At 37.1% G+C, this 19,870-nt stretch overlaps 2 protein-coding genes across 2 annotated transcripts in view; both read right to left on the reverse strand.

The window, feature by feature from the left end:
• LOC134653939 (uncharacterized) overlaps nucleotides 1-19,870 on the reverse strand; it is a 599,610-nt gene that overhangs the window by 121,278 nt on the left and 458,462 nt on the right. The gene's annotated exons all lie outside the window — the stretch shown is intronic.
• Nucleotides 3,351-6,530, reverse strand: LOC134654268 (uncharacterized protein K02A2.6-like). Its single transcript, XM_063509734.1, has 2 exons — nucleotides 6,357-6,530; nucleotides 3,351-5,207 (listed from the first exon to the last, which is right to left on the reverse strand). The coding sequence occupies exons 1-2, from the start codon at nucleotides 6,528-6,530 to the stop codon at nucleotides 3,351-3,353; spliced, it is 2,031 nt and encodes a 676-aa protein (XP_063365804.1).

A 19,870-nucleotide genomic window follows, 5' to 3' on the forward strand; every position in this document is an offset into this window, starting at 1 on the left:
TAAAAAGTAAAAAGACATAGATAGTAAAAGAAATTAATACTTACGGAGCTATAAAACGTAGAGCTCAAAGTACCTAAGCACAGCTTTTATTTCAAACTTGTCTAATCAGCGGTCAATGAAAACGGAACACTGGGACAAAATACTTTCAGTTAATTTTATACTGTCTCGCTTGCCTCGGAGCATGATTCAGATTTACCAACTTGTTAGGGTTTCAACTGGTTTTGATACATTTTTGACGATCGTCTTGTTGATTGACAGGGTGAGCGATCTTTAAGGTCGTATCAAAACAAGATCAAGACTGTAAAAAGTTCTTAAATCTGAATTGAGCTCCCGGGCAAAATAAATTATGGCCAAGAGGGCCCAACATAACTTGACTGATAATATTGATTTAAATTACGTAAAGACTATTCTACCGTTACCTACTGTAATTGCAGTACCCGTTATGAAAAAAAAGCGGCCAAGTGCGAGTCGGACTCGCCCATGAAGGGTTCCGTATTTAGGCGATTTATGACGTATAAAAAAAAACTACTTACTAGATCTCGTTCAAACCAATTTTCGGTGGAAGTTTACATGGTAATGTACATCATGTATTTTTTTTAGTTTTATCATTCTCTTATTTTAGAAGTTACAGGGGGGGGGACACACATTTTACCACTTTGGAAGTGTCTCTCGCGCAAACTATTCAGTTTAGAAAAAAATGATATTAGAAACCTCAATATCATTTTTCAAGACCTATCCATAGATACCCCACACGTATGGGTTTGATGAAAAAAAAATTTTTGAGTTTCAGTTCGAAGTATGGGGAACCCCAAAAATTTATTGTTTTATTTCTATTTTTGTGTGAAAATCTTAATGCGGTTCACAGAATACATCTACTTACCAAGTTTCAACAGTATAGTTCTTATAGTTTCGGAGAAAAGTGGCTGTGACATACGGACGGACAGACAGACGGACAGACGGACAGACGGACAGACAGACAGACATGACGAATCTATAAGGGTTCCGTTTTTTGCCATTTGGCTACGGAACCCTAAAAAGTACAGATACATTTAATAAATGAATATTAAAACTCTTAAGTCCTTTAGGTCCAAATCATGAAAGGCGACAATATTAAAATTAAATTCCAACACATCAGAATTAGAATTATCACAGCTACTGTCCCACAAGCATCCCATATCTCTTCTAAGTCATATAATTTAACCCGCCCCTTGCGTCACGATTAAATTAAAAACCCTGATAACGCTCGGGACACACGACGCGGACAGGCGAAGGGTTAATAGATAACCCGTGGAGGGTTAGAATAGCTTTGGGATTTTTAGAGAAAAAGCAAATAGCTGGGCGATGACCGAAATTGTTATGAAAACTGTATAAAGAGACAATAGAACAAGTACCTAAAGACAGTATAAAAAAATGTTAATATGCTTTTCTTCTTCTGCATCTTCTTCCGTCGTTACCTCAATGCCAAGGATCGTGATATCAAGTCTTTCTGTTCTTTCTTTCTGTTGAAGACCTGTTTGCTCCATAGGCTTATGTTCCTCACCAAGCGTAAAGGTATTTAGTTTATAGGTATGTCTGTGATTTACCCACAACAGAATGCCTTACTGGAGATCTAAATATACATAGCCATAATACATCTAATCCACTCTACATTTTAATAAGTCACTAACGCCAGGCCAAGTCAATCAGGAAAACAATTATAAAATCCCATATACCCACTGTCAACGCGTCGATCAATCCGCATTTTACCGCATTTCCCCTAAAACGGGGAAAGTTTGGTCAACTTTTTCTGACGAAGGGTACAAGTGGAGGTGACGGCCTAGTTATAGGAGTTGTGTGGATCGCTCTGCATGTAGTAATGAGCTGGATTTCTTTTTATACCTGGGAAATGTCGATTGAAATGTTAGTTATAAATAAGTAGGTACTTACATTCGAACCCGATCCGAACTTTAAGATATGTCGACTAATAGATCTAGAAACGATATGGATTAGATGTGTCAGTGTCAATTGTCTATTAATCGACTTATTTAAAAGTTCGATTCGGGCCGAAAAATGAGTGATGTGTGACACCGTTAGTTTGTATTATTTTTATTTATACAGGTTTATACTCTGACGCAGAAAAATAAAGTCCATAAAAATTACACGAAACGTTTGATTTTTATAAGTTCACTAGAAATAGCCTTGTCAAACCTAGGAGAGTTTTTGGCATATATTAATCTCTTACAAGCCGGAAGCTACCTCCATAAATCGTGGACCAATTCAACCATTGAACCCCATGTAAAATGCATGCGACGATGTCCCAGCATCTCCGCCACTTTACACTTGAATCAAACAACATTGAACCTTAATACTAGTACATTACGGTCAAGGTTACCGCAATAAAAAGTTGGTTATTTAACGCGTTGCAATTGTCATCTGCGGCTGAGTTGAAAGAAATTGAGGCATATTGTAATGGAACAAAGTTTATGATGAATGAATGGTTATTTTTGGATTTTCAAAGCATTTGGTAAGTTGGTCTAGACTTTTTGGCGCTGTTTGTCATATTCTGAAGATGCGGAGTTTATGCTGTTTTCATGCTATTTGATCATATTTTCTGTATCGAGTTTAGAGGCGATCATTTCAATAAAAGAATGCCAATATAGGAAAATTCAAGTCATAGTCTGCGTGGTATAAAGACTGACTCACATTAGACCGGGCCGGTTCGGGGCCGGGGCTTCCGGCGCTTCGTTTATATATCACGTGATCACCGGTGTAGTATGGGACAAGATCCAAATTAAACAGCTGATGGCGTATGACTGATTTATTACATCTCATGCATATCTTAAAGTACCCACATTATGTTTATAAGTATACCCACTACATCTCCCTTCTTATACAATGCCTAATCAAAGGTCTTCGAACTTTACTGTTAACCTATCATGCAATATAATACTAGAATAAACCTTATACAACAATTGGTACACTTAATTAATAAAAGAATACATATTACAACATACCTACTGTCCTTCCCCTTATACATTTATTTTTATTTAGTTGTATTATGCTATTTCAAATTGCAAAACAAAATAAAATGTAACTAAGAAGAAAAAATACATGTTATACTCTAACAGTAATATTAGAGAAACAATAATGAAATGATCATAATAATTAACTGAACCATTTAACAAAATCAAGTTACTTGTAAATAATGTAAATATTATTGAATATTTTCCTTCGAATAATTAATATTACATTATAAGGAACAATGGAATTTAGACCTTGAGTCTCTAAGTTAACGTTCGAAATGACTTAAACATAAACTTCACGTTTGTAAACAGTACAGTGCTAAGTGTCATTTAAGGAAAATTCATAAATTAATACCGTTGAGGCGGTTGTACTACTCTGCCACTTCGAGTTACATAATTCCCATTAGCCGAAGTCGATGGTTGCGGGTCGGGCCTGGTGGTCGCGGCACTAGTTGCCGGCCCTCGAGGACCCTGAAACTGGTCCCAGTCCAAATAACCTCGCGTATGGCCACTGTTAGGTTGACTACGAGCAGCTGATTCGCTGGTTGTGTCTGGGACTTTCAATATGTGCTGACGGTTCCTTCTGTACACTCCTCCATCGTTAGTTCGTAGCCAGTACGAACGTCCGTCTTGAGCTTGGTTAACTATTTGTGATTTTACCCACTCTTTGTTTTGCTTCACGCGTACCGTATCGTTAGGATTTAATTGTGGTAAGGCCCTAGTGCCACGATCATAGTTTGATTTGTAATTATTTATCCTTGCGGATCTCTCGTCTTTAAATAAACGACGATCAATCGTTCGCGGTTTCAATAACGCATCTGTTACCGGTAAACGTGTTTTTAAACTTCGACTCATTAATAATTGAGCCGGAGAGTATGTTTCACCTGTCACAGGTGAATTTCTGAAATTTAGTAAGCCGAGGTACCAATCACTCCCTGTTTCGTAGGCTTTTATCATTAATCCCTTAATTGTGCGTACATTGCGTTCCGCGAGACCGTTCGATCTCGGGTACAGAGGTGAACTGGTGACATGGGCAAATTCCCATTGTTTACAAAATCCTTTAAACTCCATAGACGTAAATTGTGTCCCATTGTCGGTGACCAATTTTTCTGGTATCCCATGCCGACTGAACATTTGTTTGAGTGATTCAATTACGGTACCACTTTGTAAGTTATTTAAACAACTTATTTCCACAAATTTCGAAAAATAATCTACCACCAATAAAAACAGTTTACCTTTAAACTCAAAAATGTCCGCCGCCAGTACCTGCCACGGGCGCTCGGGCACATCGTGCGGCTGCAGCGGCTCGCGCGCGGGCGCCGCGCGGTGTCGCTGGCACGTCTCGCACGCCAGCACGGCGCGTTCCACGTCCCGGGCCATGCCGGGCCACCACATCACTCCGCGCGCTCGCCTCTGGCATTTATCCACCCCCAGGTGGCCCTCATGAACTCGACGCACCATCTCTTTGCGTAACGAAGCCGGTATCACAATTCTCTCATTTCTAAATAAAATACCATTTACATCGTGAAGCTCGTCATGCACGTCCCAGTATGGCTTCACGATATCCTTGACCTCTCTTTTGTTATAGGGCCACCCGTTATGGTAGTATTCACAAATCGCCATCAGGACGGGGTCCCTCAACGTGTCCTCCTTTATTCTGCCTAGCATTTCGGGTGTCGCCTCCACATTATTATATAACATGTTAACGTGCACCACTACATCCTTACACACATCACTATCGACGCCCGCCTCGCTAGGCGCTCTCGACAATGTGTCCGCAATAAACATCTCTTTTCCGGGCTTGTAGCGGAGATCTATATTATAATGCTGCAATTTTAAAAGCATGCGCTGGAGGCGCGCCGGTGTTTCATTAAGTGGTTTTCTCATGATAGCTTCCAGCGGCTTATGGTCGCTTTCCACACTAATAACACTATGCCCATAAATGTATTGGTGAAATCGAGTGCACCCGAAAACCACTGCGAGCAGCTCTTTCTCGATTTGCGCCCAGCGCGTCTCCGCAGGCGTTAGCGTGCGCGCCGCATAGGCGACGGGCCGCCCGCCCTGCATCAGACACGCGCCCAGGCCACGCGAGCTCGCATCTACTGACACACACACCGCTTCATGCGGCGAATAATATGCTAATACTGGACTACTACTTATTTTTGACTTTAATTCTTTGAACGCGTTGTCATGAGTGTGGAGCCACTGAAATTGAACATTTTTTGCTAATAGACTACGCAACGGTGCCGATATCTCTGAATATTGAGGAATGAATCTCGAAAGATAATTAGTAACTCCCAAAAACCGCTCAAGGTCTTTCTTATCAGTCGGCTTTGGTAAGTTGCTTATTGCCTTCACCCGACTATTATCTGGTTTCATACCATCGGCATTAAAACTGTGACCTAAAAAAATAATTTCAGGCACCTTGAATACACATTTATTTTTATTAAATTTGACCCCATTTAACAACGCCCGTCTCATAACTTCCTTTAGTCGATTATCGTGTTCCTGTTCAGTTTTTCCCCAAATCAAAATGTCGTCACAGTAAACCTCTACCCCCTCCATTTTAAATATTTTTGACATTTCATTATGAAAGATTTCAGGTGCACAGTTAATTCCGAAGGGCATTCTAATGTACCTAAATCTACCCTCAGGAGTTGAAAACGTACAAAGCTTAGAGCTTTCCTCATCTAAACGTACCATCCAGAAGCCATTTTTTGCATCACATTTAGAGAAAAACTTAGCCCCCGAGAGATTACTGGTTATCTCTTCCAGTGTTGGAAGTAAAAAGTGACTTCGTTTTACTGCCTTGTTTAGATGTTTAGGATCTAAACATATACGAAGTTTATTATCCGGTTTTTCCACTACCACTATATTTGAAACCCAGTCTGTGGGACCATCCTCCCTTACAATTACACCCAACTTAACCATATTATCGAGTTCTTCCTTTAAACGAGGACGCAGTTTCAGAGGTATTTTTCGCGAACAGGCAACCACCGGCTGTACAGTCTTATCTAATTCTATTTTACATACTGTTGGCAAACATCCTATGCCATCAAATACTGATTCGTCAATTTTAACTTCATTAATTTTCAAACTACTGTCAGTAGAATCACTAGTTCGGACAATAAGATTCAAATTGATACATGCTTTTAATCCCAACAAATTATTACAATTCACCCGCAATACATAAACTTTTTGTATTATTTTCCTATTATTATTACACAACAACGACGCATTAAAATAACCTACTACCGGCAATCGCTGCTTGTCGATTTGTCTCAGTACAGTGTCACTTTTTCTCAAGTTTTCCGTATTAAAACCTGCCTTTAAATATGAATTTAATGACATTACCGTGGCAGCCGCACCACTGTCCAATTTGAAATTTATATCCACGCCATCCACACTAATCATTTCCGTCCACGACTCGGTACACTCGGCCGCATCAATATTAATATTGTACAAAATAAGCTCACCAAAGTCCTCGTTTACATCACCGTCCTCGTCACCGCCATCACCGCCGACCATCTCGCGGACTTGCGGCTGCACAGGTCGCACACGACAACACTTCGCGAAATGTCCAACCCTATCACACCGATAGCACGGAATCCCCGACGCCGGACACCGGTCACTCACGCTATGCCTCAAGTCACACTTATCGCACACATTATTTGAGTAATAATGTCGTGGCGCTTGGCGTTGAGGCGCGCTCCGCGCCTGGCCGCCTCGGGCGCCGCGGCCGCCGCGCCACCGGCCCCGCGCCGCGGACGCGCCCGCCGCCCGCGCTCCGTCGCGCCACAAGCGCTCCACCGCGCCGCCGCCTGCGCCGCTCGTCGCATGCTGCACACCGCAGCCCGCCGCTTGCTGACCCGCTCGCTCTGCCGCTCGACACCAAGTTACGGCCTCCTCTAAACCTAATGACGTTTTTGCCAGTAGCTTTTCCTTCATTTGTACATCTTTTAAACCACGAATAAGTTGCGTTAATATTAAGCTATTTTTTAAACTGTCAAAACTACAATTTTTACTTTTCGCTTTTAACACCCCTAAAAACTTATCAAAAGTCATGTCCTTCTGATATGTCTCAAAAAACATATGTCTTTCGTAATTTATATTTTTCTGTGGATCACAATAATCACTATATTTTTTACACAAAACGTCATAATTAGATTTTTCAGATTCGGCAACATCTAATTCCTCGTAAATTTCTCGGCCGTATTTTCCTATAACATGCATGAACAGTGCGCATTTCTCTGCATCCGGAACAGATGCCTTATCTGCGGCAATCAAAAAATATTCAAACGACATTTTCCATTCTCGCCAATTGGTAGCCATATTGCCCTCTTGTTGTAAAGGCGCCGGCTGTTGAATAGCCGCGTACACATGTTTCGCACTCTCCGTTTTCTCAACCATTGTATTAATATTATCCGTCCTTTAATACAACAAACAATTTACGCACTTTTATGCACAAAAACACACTTAAAACCACACCTGACACCATGTAGTATGGGACAAGATCCAAATTAAACAGCTGATGGCGTATGACTGATTTATTACATCTCATGCATATCTTAAAGTACCCACATTATGTTTATAAGTATACCCACTACAACCGGTCACCTGTTATAGAAAATGATGTGTCAGACGAGACGCCCGGCTCTGACCCGGCCCGGTCTCAGTCATCATTTAAGCTTAAAAGTATTGACTGTTCTTTTACCAAAGATCTAAAATAAACTAAGATAACACGAGACCCAAAAAAACAACTACTACAAAAACTTAAATATAATATGGGAATATCATGCCCTTTTCAGAAAACTAAGAGACCTACAAAATATTTGTCTATCCCTACTAAATAATATCATATATGCAAAATTATCTCTGCCTGTCTGTCTGTTACCACATTACGCTTAAACCGTTGAATCACAGAGATGAAATTTGTTATGGAGATAGTTTGAGGCCCGTGGGACGACATACGATAAATTTTATCAACCATCAACATTCGACGCAGACAAACAACCATATTCGAACTTTAAGATACGTCAAATATTAGATATCTATTAGACATCACCAAGATATGTCAGTGTCAAACAAGTGTCAAATTGACGCTTTTGTTTGAAGAAACGTTTGACACTGACATATCTTGGTGTTGTTTAATAGATATCTAATAAATATCTAGTTCAAAATCCGAATCGGGCCCAATGTTGCGGGCAGAAGCGAGTGAGTTTTTATTAGTGTTTTGGGCCGGATTTACACTTGTAAGTTTTACTTACGTAAGTAGGGACACAGCTATACCACAGAATGAGAGATGAATATCGTTATCTCATTCTAACAAATAGCTTTGTCCCTACTTACGTAAGTAAAACTTACAGGTGTAAAGGCGGCCTTGTGTTAATGTTTCAGGAGACAAAGCGTAATTTTTATTCATTATTTATTTTATTATTTTCTTTATTTAGGATTACCAACAAATAATACATCTTACATGCTACGAATCTATTCAACAATCATGACTGATGCTTATCTAATTATAGGTAACCACAACTTATATTAGTGTCTTGTACCTGTGTACACATGCAGTAAACTTAAACTTATGGTTATACGAGTACCGGTACATTTTATTGACTTTACTAATGCTAGTACTTGACAAACTAGGATAAAATAAATAAATAATAATAAACAAATAAATAAATATTATAGGACATTATTACACAAATTGACTAAGCCCCACGGTAAGCTCAAGCTTGTGTTGTGGGTACTCAGACAACGATATATATAATATACAAATACTTAAATACATAGAAAACAACGATGACTCAGGAACAAATATCTGTGCTCACACAAATAAATGCCCTTACTGGGATTCGAACCCAAGACCGCGGCTTCACAGGCAGGGTCACTACCCACTAGGCCAGACCGGTCATCAAAGGATGATGTTAAATAGTCTTATAGTCGTACTTGTAGATGATGTTTTGATTAGCAACTCAAAATTACAATTTAAGTTTCTTTTTTTTATTCAACTATAAGTGCCACAACGGAACGAAGCCTACCAGCCGAAGGGTTAAAGGGTGTTAAACTAAAGAACATCAAGTTAACACGAAACACATATATCCCATAAATATTCCCGCGTATCCCGTAGGTCGCGTTTCAGACTGGGAGCGCGTTACGGCCGATCCGCGCAGTCATCTCGAACGTGTACGTCATGCCGATGCGGTGGCCAGGCTTTCGGAAAAGCTTTTTCTAATATTTCACGGAGATTTTTATATACAAATATACGATATACAAATATACATAGATACGATTTTTTCACTTTTATGAAAAAACATTTGCTTGCTTAAGGGCCTACTGCAGCCGCGTCTGGCGCTTCGTAAACCACGCCCGCTAGTTCTTCCCTCCCCGCTAACACACACACATGGAAACGCTTCGCGCCGCACGTGAAGTTTGTGTGACCTTTTAGCACCATCTAACGTTACAGAAGTTAACTACCATTATACGCGGTCGCTGCGGTCGGGCAGAAACTTAAATTCGGAAAAAATTGAAACAGATGGCGTTGTTACTTGTTCATAATAGCAAACAATAAAATAATTAATTCATAAACCTGCATATTTATTGTTGTTTTGGAAGATGTTAACAGCATAGAAGCAGCAGCGTATATAGCATATAAGTTAAGAGTATTGATAATAAGAAAATAGCACAAGAACAGAAAAGAGATTATTTTTGATAAAATATGATGAAAACAGATTTACTTGATTACGCTCACCTGACTTTGCGGTCACTAAATGCAAATTTCAACCTTATTGTTATGGGGTTACAATACCCCTGGGGTTGCAGGCGTCCATAGTCGTTATTATTATAAATGCTTTGGTTGAATAGCTATTTTCGATACAAGTGCGAAAAAGAGGAAATTCGAAACGAGTGGCGATAAATTAAAACACGACCGAAGGGAGTGTTTTAAATCGACACGAGTTGCGAATTACCTATTCGCACGTGTATCGAACAACGTTTTACAGTACATATGGCACTTTAAAGTTTCGACATCGCACGAAAAGTGCTATTTTACGCACTAGTGCGGAAAAGTAGCCCCATATGTACTGTAAATGCTTTTTAACTTACTCTTACTCTTCGACGGCCGCAAAAATATGTGACACGCTCTTATGGCTCTACAAATAAGATCTAACATGATCTACCGCAAAATGGCCTTCGGTGTGTAACATATTATTGCAGCTGACTGTACTCGTATTCATTGTTGTATAGGTAGGTATTAATATCTTTTATCCGATCGATTTGCATTTATTTGAAATAAATCACAGTGTTTAATAATTATATGTTTTATTGAATAAGAGATTATTTAGGTATGTAATGAATACAGGGTGCCTTTTTGAAACACTCATTTTTAGGGTTCCGTAGCCAAATGGCAAAAAACGGAACCCTTATAGATTCGTCATGTCTGTCTGTCTGTCTGTCCGTCTGTCCGTCCGTATGTCACAGCCACTTTTTTCCGAAACTATAAGAACTATACTGTTAAAACTTGGTAAGTAGATGTATTCTGTGAACCGCATTAAGATTTTCACACAAAAATAGAAAAAAAAAATTTTTTTTGGGGGTTCCCCATACTTAGAACTGAAACTCATTTTTTTCATCAAACCCATACGTGTGGGGTATATAGGGATAGGTCTTCAAAAATGATATTGAGGTTTCTAACATCATTTTTTTCTAAACTGAATAGTTTGCGCGAGAGACACTTCCAAAGTGGTAAAATGTGTGTCCCCCCCCCCTGTAACTTCTAAAATAAGAGAATGATAAAACTAAAAAAAAATATATGATGTACATTACCATGCAAACTTCCACCGAAAATTGGTTTGAACAAGATCTAGTAAGTAGTTTTTTTTAATACGTCATAAATCCCCTAAATACGGAACCCTTCATGGGCGAGTCCGACTCGCACTTGGCCGCTTTTTCTGGATAATTTTGAATTTCAATTGTCAGGGGTGCCTACATTATTTTTTAATATATTTTACAACGACAACAAACAAAAGTTCAAATTCGCCGTATTTTTATTACCCGGGTCGATCGCAACAAAATAGAAAATCATGTTTTTCAAATCTAAGCGTTATTGTAATTTATCTCAAATAACCAAAAAGTCAATCTACTAGACTACTAGAACTTAAAAACGAACTGAATTATTTTAATATGTCGATTTTTCTTGGTGACCCAGGAGAACTTTTTTTTGTATCCCATACAAAAAGAGCGTATCCCAATCGCGTATCTGTTTTGGTTTTTACTTATAAGTGTGAAAAATATATTCTACCATATACGAAGGATGTGTGTTTTTTCATGTTTTATGTGTCTTTTTGTACAATAAAGTGTTTTACTGCTACTAATATATCATATTAACGATTAACTAAAAAGGTATTTACATCTAATTTAACTGGTAAATTATTAAAGTCCGCTAAAATTAATATATACCTATTCAAAAAAATATTTGTTAATATGTCCCAAAATCATGGCTCATTTTTTAAGTCTCCTGACTTACCAAACATATCGCAACGAAGGCAAGGGTACAACGCGGCATCGTGAACCTAATAACGTAACGTTTCAGTTACTTTTTTAGTCGCCGACCATTTTATCCGGGGTACGAAAAGAGGTATTAGATCTATCCTGGGTCTAATATGTTATAAAAACATAGTTTTTTGTAAAATGTTCGTAGGTAGTACACAAAATTTACATTTTCTTTTAAATGTGATTTGGGTCATCGTTCTCCCTGGTGACTTTTCTGGTGACCCAAGAGACATCAATTTTATTATGACTCAGGAGACTTTTTTTCTATGCACTTTGATTTTTTTGATGCGCTAATTTTGTAATCTAAAATAACTTTAAACTGCTGATATACTTATATCACTTTGCTGATGAGTGGAAGTGGAATTGAAACTTAATTTATTGTTCTCTCCCTTGACATTTTGGCATACATTTGACATGCTGCAGTGCACTCCTAACGTTAATAAAGACATAATTTTTAGAAAAAGCTTTAGGAAAAGTCACTCTTGATCTTAAAACGATTAAGTCCTTATCATATTATGTTAGATTTTTAGTACAGACCCCAAATCAGTGAAAATGTCTCTTAGCCAACTAAATTTGTCTCTGGGAAAAGTACGATATCCCTAAAAATTTTACGTACATTTCGCATTTTTCTGAAGGAACGGAATTCATAAATTGGGTTATTATTATTTTTTCAGATTATTTGATTGCATTGACATATCACCAAGATAGATAGAACATTTAAGTTACCAGAAGAAAAGCATTTGTGTTCTTTTATACAGTGTGGAAAAGTAGGTTCGATTCCCGGGCGCGACTAAGCAAATTTAAAAAAAACAACGTGTTGCATTCCGGGAGTGCCGACAGAAGTGAAAACTCAATGACTAGTCCAAAATGTCTGCAGCACTATGTATAATTGACCCATCCTCCTTTCTATTGAAAACTTTTGGTACCGAAATTGCTGGTCAGTGAGCTTGTTTAAAATTCGAAATTCAAATTTATAGCGTTAATTGTTTAAAATTCGAATAGAAATTGTAAAGTTACCTTGCAGACCTCGCATCTAAATATATTTGGTCATGATATTTTGAGTTTTATTCACCAGTACTAGAGTTCACTTTTATTAGCGATTTCATCAAGATGTAGCTTTATTGAATTATATTTGAGTGATATAAAGTTATAATACTGTGAGATCCTCGTATTTCAGCCCGTACAAGATTATAACCTTTTTCATGTAATGTCATTGAGTTTTTCTTTATTGATTTAATAGCCATCTAAATGATTGGCCATCTAAACCTTACGGTCACACGGCAGACTAAAGATATTTTACCGGAACTGAACTACAAGCTCACCAAAATACTACTGAAAACACCTAGGCAACAACTACGTAAAATAATAGGACTTATCACAGGACATAACACACTAAACAAACACCTACACAATATGGGTAAAACGGACAGCCCCTTGTGCAGAGCATGCATGGAAGAAGAGGAAACAACAAAACACATACTCCTAGACTGCAAACAGGTAGAAACATACAGGAACAAATACCTAGGAACTCCGAGCACACTAAAAGAGGCAGTCAGCAACCTGAAAACACTGCTAGGTTTCATGGAGGAGCTGGGGTGGTTAGAGTAGCGCTACCTCGTTTCACGCAAAATAGGCACAATGGTTGTCGATTTGCGGAAAATGCCCAGAAACACTAACTAACTAACTAACTTACGGTCACATGATCGCCTTACGGTGTCTCGAGTTTATCATTTTTTCCCCACCTCAAAAAGTGCCTAGCGCCGCTAAAGAAGTTTTCACTTCAAAAATCTTTGAATGCAGTTGTTTCTTTAAAAAACAATAATGTTTCATTTAAGTAAAATGAGCACACTTAAGGTTTTAAGGCACTTTCCCTCCAGGGCCCATAATTTTTTTCCACCCGGTAGTAGACAACTATTTTTTTCGACTAAATGAAGTTTTATTAGATAAATCGTTGATCACATGGTTCGTTTCACACATCACATCAAATCGTTTGTCATCACAATCAAAATTTGTCAAAAGTAATGAAATTTATGCCAAAAAAAACATAAATAAAACATATAAATTCAACACATTTTTTTAATAAAAATCTTTCTCGATGATATAAAAAAGAACATCGACAAATTATGTTCAAAGAATTAATATCAAAACAGATGTCATAATTAGGATTGGCTACTTTAAGAAAGGGACAGAGAGATTTAATCCTCTCGCTCTGCACGTTTTTCTCATTCCTCCTTGTCAAGCCAAAATAAACTATAAAATGATAGTAACACAGTACATTGTAATATCCACTTTTTCCACGGTATCATGTCATTGTAAATTACTTATGTGAAATTGTAGTGGCGTGCGACTTTCAAACCGGAGGTCACGGGTTCGAACCCCGGCCCGTGCAAGTGAGTTTTTGTAAATAGGGACCTTTTTTTAGTGGTACTTAAATATAATAACTTTTCGTATTATTGAAATAAAATATTTTATTCAAACAAACTTAATAATATAATAATTAAAACGAATAATATCAATTAGTTTTTAATATTTATTCAATTATTTTAAATTATTTGAGCATGAAACATACTAGATTTATTTTTATCATTACAATAGAAAAAAAGCAAAAAATATATTCTTATAGATATTTTATTTTCAAACAAAAATAAAGCAAAAAGTTACGGTTAGATTCTGATGGCTAAATACCAAACAGCTACCGATACATTTCAATATCTGTCGAAATTTCCTAACCCGTTGTAACTGACAAAGAGTATAGATTTCGACGTAGCATGACGTAGCCTAGCAAACACGCACACATGCGTAACGTATAGGCCTGTAAGAAGGCACCATCATAGGTTTACCTTCGATTCCGTTACTACTCAATGGAGTTACAACTCAACGTTTATTGGATATTAAAATTTTACGTAATTCGGAGCGCTGCGCGAAGTGACATAGGTCTTACCTCTTTGAGGCACGACGGCCATCTAACATTACTGGCATAAAAGGATGCATTTATGACTTTGACGCATGACAGAAAGAGAAACCGAACTGCGTAAAATGGGCGTTTGCTGTTGAATTCATAAAATCAAAAATCGATAATAAATCCATCGGTAAAGGATAATAAGTTAATATTTAGTTCTTTGAAAGTTAAGACGAGATGAAAACCTTTGCTGTAAGGTGGGTTGTGCTGGATATGGATGTGTTTTCTAGTTGCACGAAGCTAAAACCGAAAAATGAACACGTAAGTTTGGATTTATTTTCTATCGAGAAAATTTTAAGCATTCGTGTTTCGACTACTACGAAATCTCTTATCATATAGTCAAGAAACATATATCCGAAAATCACTACTGTTTGTTTCCGGGGCTAGCCACTGCCACCTTTCTAAGATCCTGTTATTTTTCGATGCACGGCCTTAAATCAAATAATTTAAATGTTAGAACATGCCGAATTACTAACGTCATTCGAAAGTAACACTATAAAACAAAAGCAACACGCTTAAACAAAGTAATTTGTTTTTCAAAATTTGGACTAAATATATAATTCCAATGATTCGCATTTCAATATGTTGTATTTTATTTTACTGTAAATACCTAATTTATTTAAGGTTGCCGACGTACAAAAAAACTAGTCAGGTTTGTCTGTATTTTTTTTGCGTTTTGCGCCATACTCTAAACTGAAATTAGTAAATTAACAAATAAACTGTTAATACTTAAAATTAAAGGCCTTTGTCCAGCAGTGGACGTCATTCGGCTGAGATGATGATGGTGATGACTTAAAGTTAAATCTACTAGCTTCCGTCTCTTCCACTTAATATACGTTATAGTATAATTATTATTGAAACTGGTAATATTCCAAAGCTATCAGTTCGAATTAGCTGGTCAATAATGATGGCAAATTGCATTAAACCGATCTAATCTAATCGCATACCTAATATTATAATATCGTGCTAAGATAAACACATCATCAGCCACTCCCTAACACTTAGTTGGATGTTATCAAATTGATCAAGTATAACAATATACATACCTTGGCATTAGTATTTAATTATATTGATTTCGACGTTTCTAATGGTAGTATCGATTTTGTTTATTGAAGCCTGGTTTTAGTTTTTAATCTAATAAATAGCTCTGTACGAACACAAATTATGATTATGACATATGAAAAAACGCTGTTTCCGAAATGTTTACCATTTCCTACATAAAAGTTTGTATCAGATTGCTCTTTAGCAACATGACCGCATATTTTCTGCCTCTATCTTGTGTCTTATTTCCATTTATGTTAGTTGTAATGAAGAATATTCTCCGTCTCATCTATCTATCCATATTTTATATTAAGTATTTTATGGAAATGTTTCTAAACTCTACACCTTTTAAAATATCCTGAACTCTTGTTACTAGTAAGCTTACAAATAGTCATTAAAAGTATCAATACTATCAATGTGCATACAATTGGACACAACTATCCTTCATTATCCAAAATCCTATCAACCCTACAGCATATGCAATGCACATATTGCATATAAACAGCGTTGAGACGGTGCAGCGCCCAGACGGCGCCGTCTTGAAAAATTACATCCAGTCAATTCCGAGCTGAGTTGAGTACCCGTCCGTTTGAGATTACTACTTCGTTTGATGGCCTGTCTTTAATACTGAAAACTGCAGTCAAGTGGCATTTCAACAAGAACGTGTCTATAGTATCAGTAGTTAGATACATACGCTTTCGTCGTCTGTCATGCGTCCAGCTACCATCGAGCGATTTATACGAAGCAGCGACATATAGACGAAGGTCTTAATACATTTTTGACTTCTAACGGTCTACATAATCAACCACGCAATTATGATATTTTTTTTAATTTCCCGTTATAAAAAACTGTGGTTGGTCACTAAAATTTTTGATTGGCTTAAATAAAACGCTATATGTCAAACCTTTTGCGCGGCATTACAATATATGACGTTATAATATTTAAATCTTTCGCGTGTTGAACACATATTAACTCACATTTATAGACGGGTCTATCGCGAAATTTATTTTATTATCTTTATTTATAAATTTCGCGATAGACCCGTCTATATAATAAATATGAGTTAATAATCGAGGCACAATATACGTGGGGTAATTTTTGACCTCTACTGAAACTATATTCGATAGTTATTCTGATTCACGCTGACGCACTCAGACATTATACTTTTTAGGGTTCCGTACCCAAAGGGTAAAAACGGGACCCTTTTACTAAGACTCCGCTGTCCGTCCGTCCGTCTGTCCGTCCGTCCGTCCGTCCGTCTGCGTCCGTCCGTCCATCAGTCACCAGGCTGTATCTCACGAACCGTGATAGCTAGACAGTTGAAATTTTCACAGATGATGTATTTCTGTTGCCGCTATAACAACAAATACTAAAAACAGAATAAAATAAAGATTTAAGTGGGGCTCCCATACAACAAACGTGATTTTTGACCGAAGTTAAGCAACGTCGGGCGGGGTCAGTACTTGGATGGGTGACCGTTTTTTTGCTTGTTTTGCTCTATTTTTTGTTGATGGTGCGGAACCCTCCGTGCGCGAGTCCGACTCGCACTTGGCCGGTTTTTAGTAAGTGACGTCTACGATAAGAGACGATAACTGAACAGAAAATTGCATTTTTTTTGTCAACAATGTTCACCTTGTTTAACATCAAAAGTATCTCCATACCACCTGGGAAGGCGTCTCATCAAACTCCACACAACCTAACAATTTCCATGAGAAAATACTTGAAAGTTCGCCTCGAAAACTTTTCAAATTTTTAACAGTCAGAAGTCTCTCCCGGCGACTCAAGTTGTATTAGATGGCGGAGTTTATGCCAAGGGATTGTTGTCTTGACAGTTTTGGGTCACTCGTTCATTCGGAGGAATGAAATGATAATATTTTCATTTCTTAGGTGTACAAATCTTTCACTCTGTGACAGAATATAATATAGACGGTCCACATAATTATATTGGCACTTATCTGACACGTATCACTGACAGTTATTCCTTCCCCATAAATATACCCGCTTGCAGCTTTGAATATCACCCAAAACAACATACCTGACCTACATAATTACTTGGTATTAAAAAAAAGTTGTGATTGGTCACTAGATATCTACATACCTACTATACGGCAAACATCTTACGTGGCATTACAATAATCTTGACATTTGTCAAGCTGCGCGCAGTACAGTTGAGTCGCTCGCGGCATAATATACGTGGAATAATTTTTGAACTCTAGATCGACTTCTATAATTATTCTAGTTCTTTGCTGATTGTCATGATCTTATTTAAAATCGTGTTGAATTAGACAGATCTTAGGTTTTACTACAGTATGTTGTTTCGAAGCGTCTATAGTCATTTAACGTCTATAGTTTAATGTGTTGTTTATTACGGTATAGGTTGTGCATTTTTAATTGACAAATAATTACGAGAAAATCTCATGTTTTGATACTATGTCACTAATATCGGAAATATCTTTATCACAAATAACTACGTATAGGATCAATAAATTAAAACTGGATTTTTAATTAAGTGAGATTCAACGCAAATGTACCCGATTCCTTTTAAAATGAACAGAATTAAGCAACTACGCACAATCCCCAAAGTCAATTTCCCTCATCAAATGGACATAATCCTTTCTGAAACGCTAGACAAATCATTGTATTTTAGATCCCAAGTTGACGGGATACAGTTCAAAATTGTATAAACATTAATGGGTGACCGTACGTGCCGTCTGGCGTGCGGTCTCGCTCTCGTTACGACGCGTTTTTAATCGGACCAATTTGACGTGCGATTGCATGGAGTCAGGGTTGACAAATGTAAAGATTAATATTTCATAAAAGTATTTAATGTAAATTTGTGCAGTAAAGTTTAAAAAAAAGGAAACGTCAAGATTGTTTACCCTTTTACTAATGCTAAAAAAACTAGGAACCTATAGTTGAAATGGTGGTCCTGTAATGAAACGAAATTAAATGAAATGAATATCTTTATTTTCAGGCAATTAGTGGCCCATAGATAAATACCTTAAAACTATATAGCATACATAATTATTATAGCAAATAGTGCAGTCGACTTAATAATATTGTCAATGATGACGGTGAAAAGGAAGTTCTAAATGATGCCAAATATCTGAACGATGGTGATAAGATAGGTGGTGCAAAGGCCAACGAAAGTTAGTATGTAGGAGCCGTCGAGAGCGCACCCCTGGAAGATGGTCACTCCAAAGGGGCGATGATCCAAATATTCAAGCGCTACCTGCAGCTCCGAATGTAGTTCATCATCTGTGCATAAACATGAACAAGATTTATCAAATAACGTAAACTATGAACCATCGTTTCCAATTTTGTCAATCCATGATAGACTTGTGTCAAAATTCTCAGACTTGTTTTCCAACCGCTCTAATTTTCGATCCAGTCAACTGGTCTACTCTACATTAAGAAGACATAACGAGTATAAAATCTTTCCAAATTCATCACATTATAAACTGATATTTTTTGAAAATAATTTAATTTGTTCTGATATGTATTCAATTCATCACATTAACTAGGAAAGCGTTAAGGAATGATACCTTCGCAAAGAAGTAGCAAGTCAACAACGGCAGTTTTTAGTTTGTCGACTTCTCGGGAGGCTAGCTCGCAGAACACCGCTGGCAGACAAGATGGTGCGGCAAACAAAACAAACCAAAATATATCCCATGCACAATCGGTTATCCCAAATGTTGCCTGTAGAAACAAATAAAATATACAATTACTCGTAGGTATATCCAGTAGAACCTGATAACCGGAAGAACATGCAATTATATTTTAATTTTTAAAATTGGATTAAGTCGTCCTAAGAAATTACTTTCTTTTGTTGTTTTTTTTGTCGGCCTCGAAAATCGCAGAGTACCTACTTTAAACTTTTTTCGTTAATATTACCTGTTACTTCGACTATACTTTAAATAAGTATTGTATCAGCTGAAGCCGAATATATAGATATTCGGCTATGAAATATTCCAAAGATGTGAGTATAGATATAGATCTATACTCACATCTTTGGAATATTTCATTTTTAGGAAAATATAATAACCATTTATAACGAATGAAAAAAAACAGCAACACGTGCTAATAAATATCTGAAAACATAATAAAAATTAATAATTCCATAAGTACTTTATTTAAAATTTGATTGTAAAAGTTGCATAATAAATGTTTTAGCTAGGAAAAAAAATTGTGTTACTTATTAATTGCTTCTTTCATCGCCAACTTTATTATTTTCTTCATATAATTATTTTCCCTTTCGGAGACAAAATGATATTGTAATTATTTGCGTAATCGGTTCAGTCTTGATAGGCCTAAATAT

The sequence above is a fragment of the Cydia amplana genome, chromosome 14 (genome assembly GCF_948474715.1).
Source record: "Cydia amplana chromosome 14, ilCydAmpl1.1, whole genome shotgun sequence".
NCBI lineage: Eukaryota > Metazoa > Arthropoda > Insecta > Lepidoptera > Tortricidae > Cydia > Cydia amplana.

What these genes read in the sequence shown, in the direction of transcription:
- LOC134654268 (XM_063509734.1), bottom strand. Translation starts at nt 6,530, where the DNA reads ATGGTCGGCGGTGATGGCGGTGACGAGGACGGTGATGTAAACGAGGAC. An exon ending in ACAGTGGTGCGGCTGCCACG is followed by an intron (nt 5,208 to 6,356) that starts GTAATGTCATTA and finishes GTTCAATTTCAG; the next exon opens with TGGCTCCACACTCATGACAA.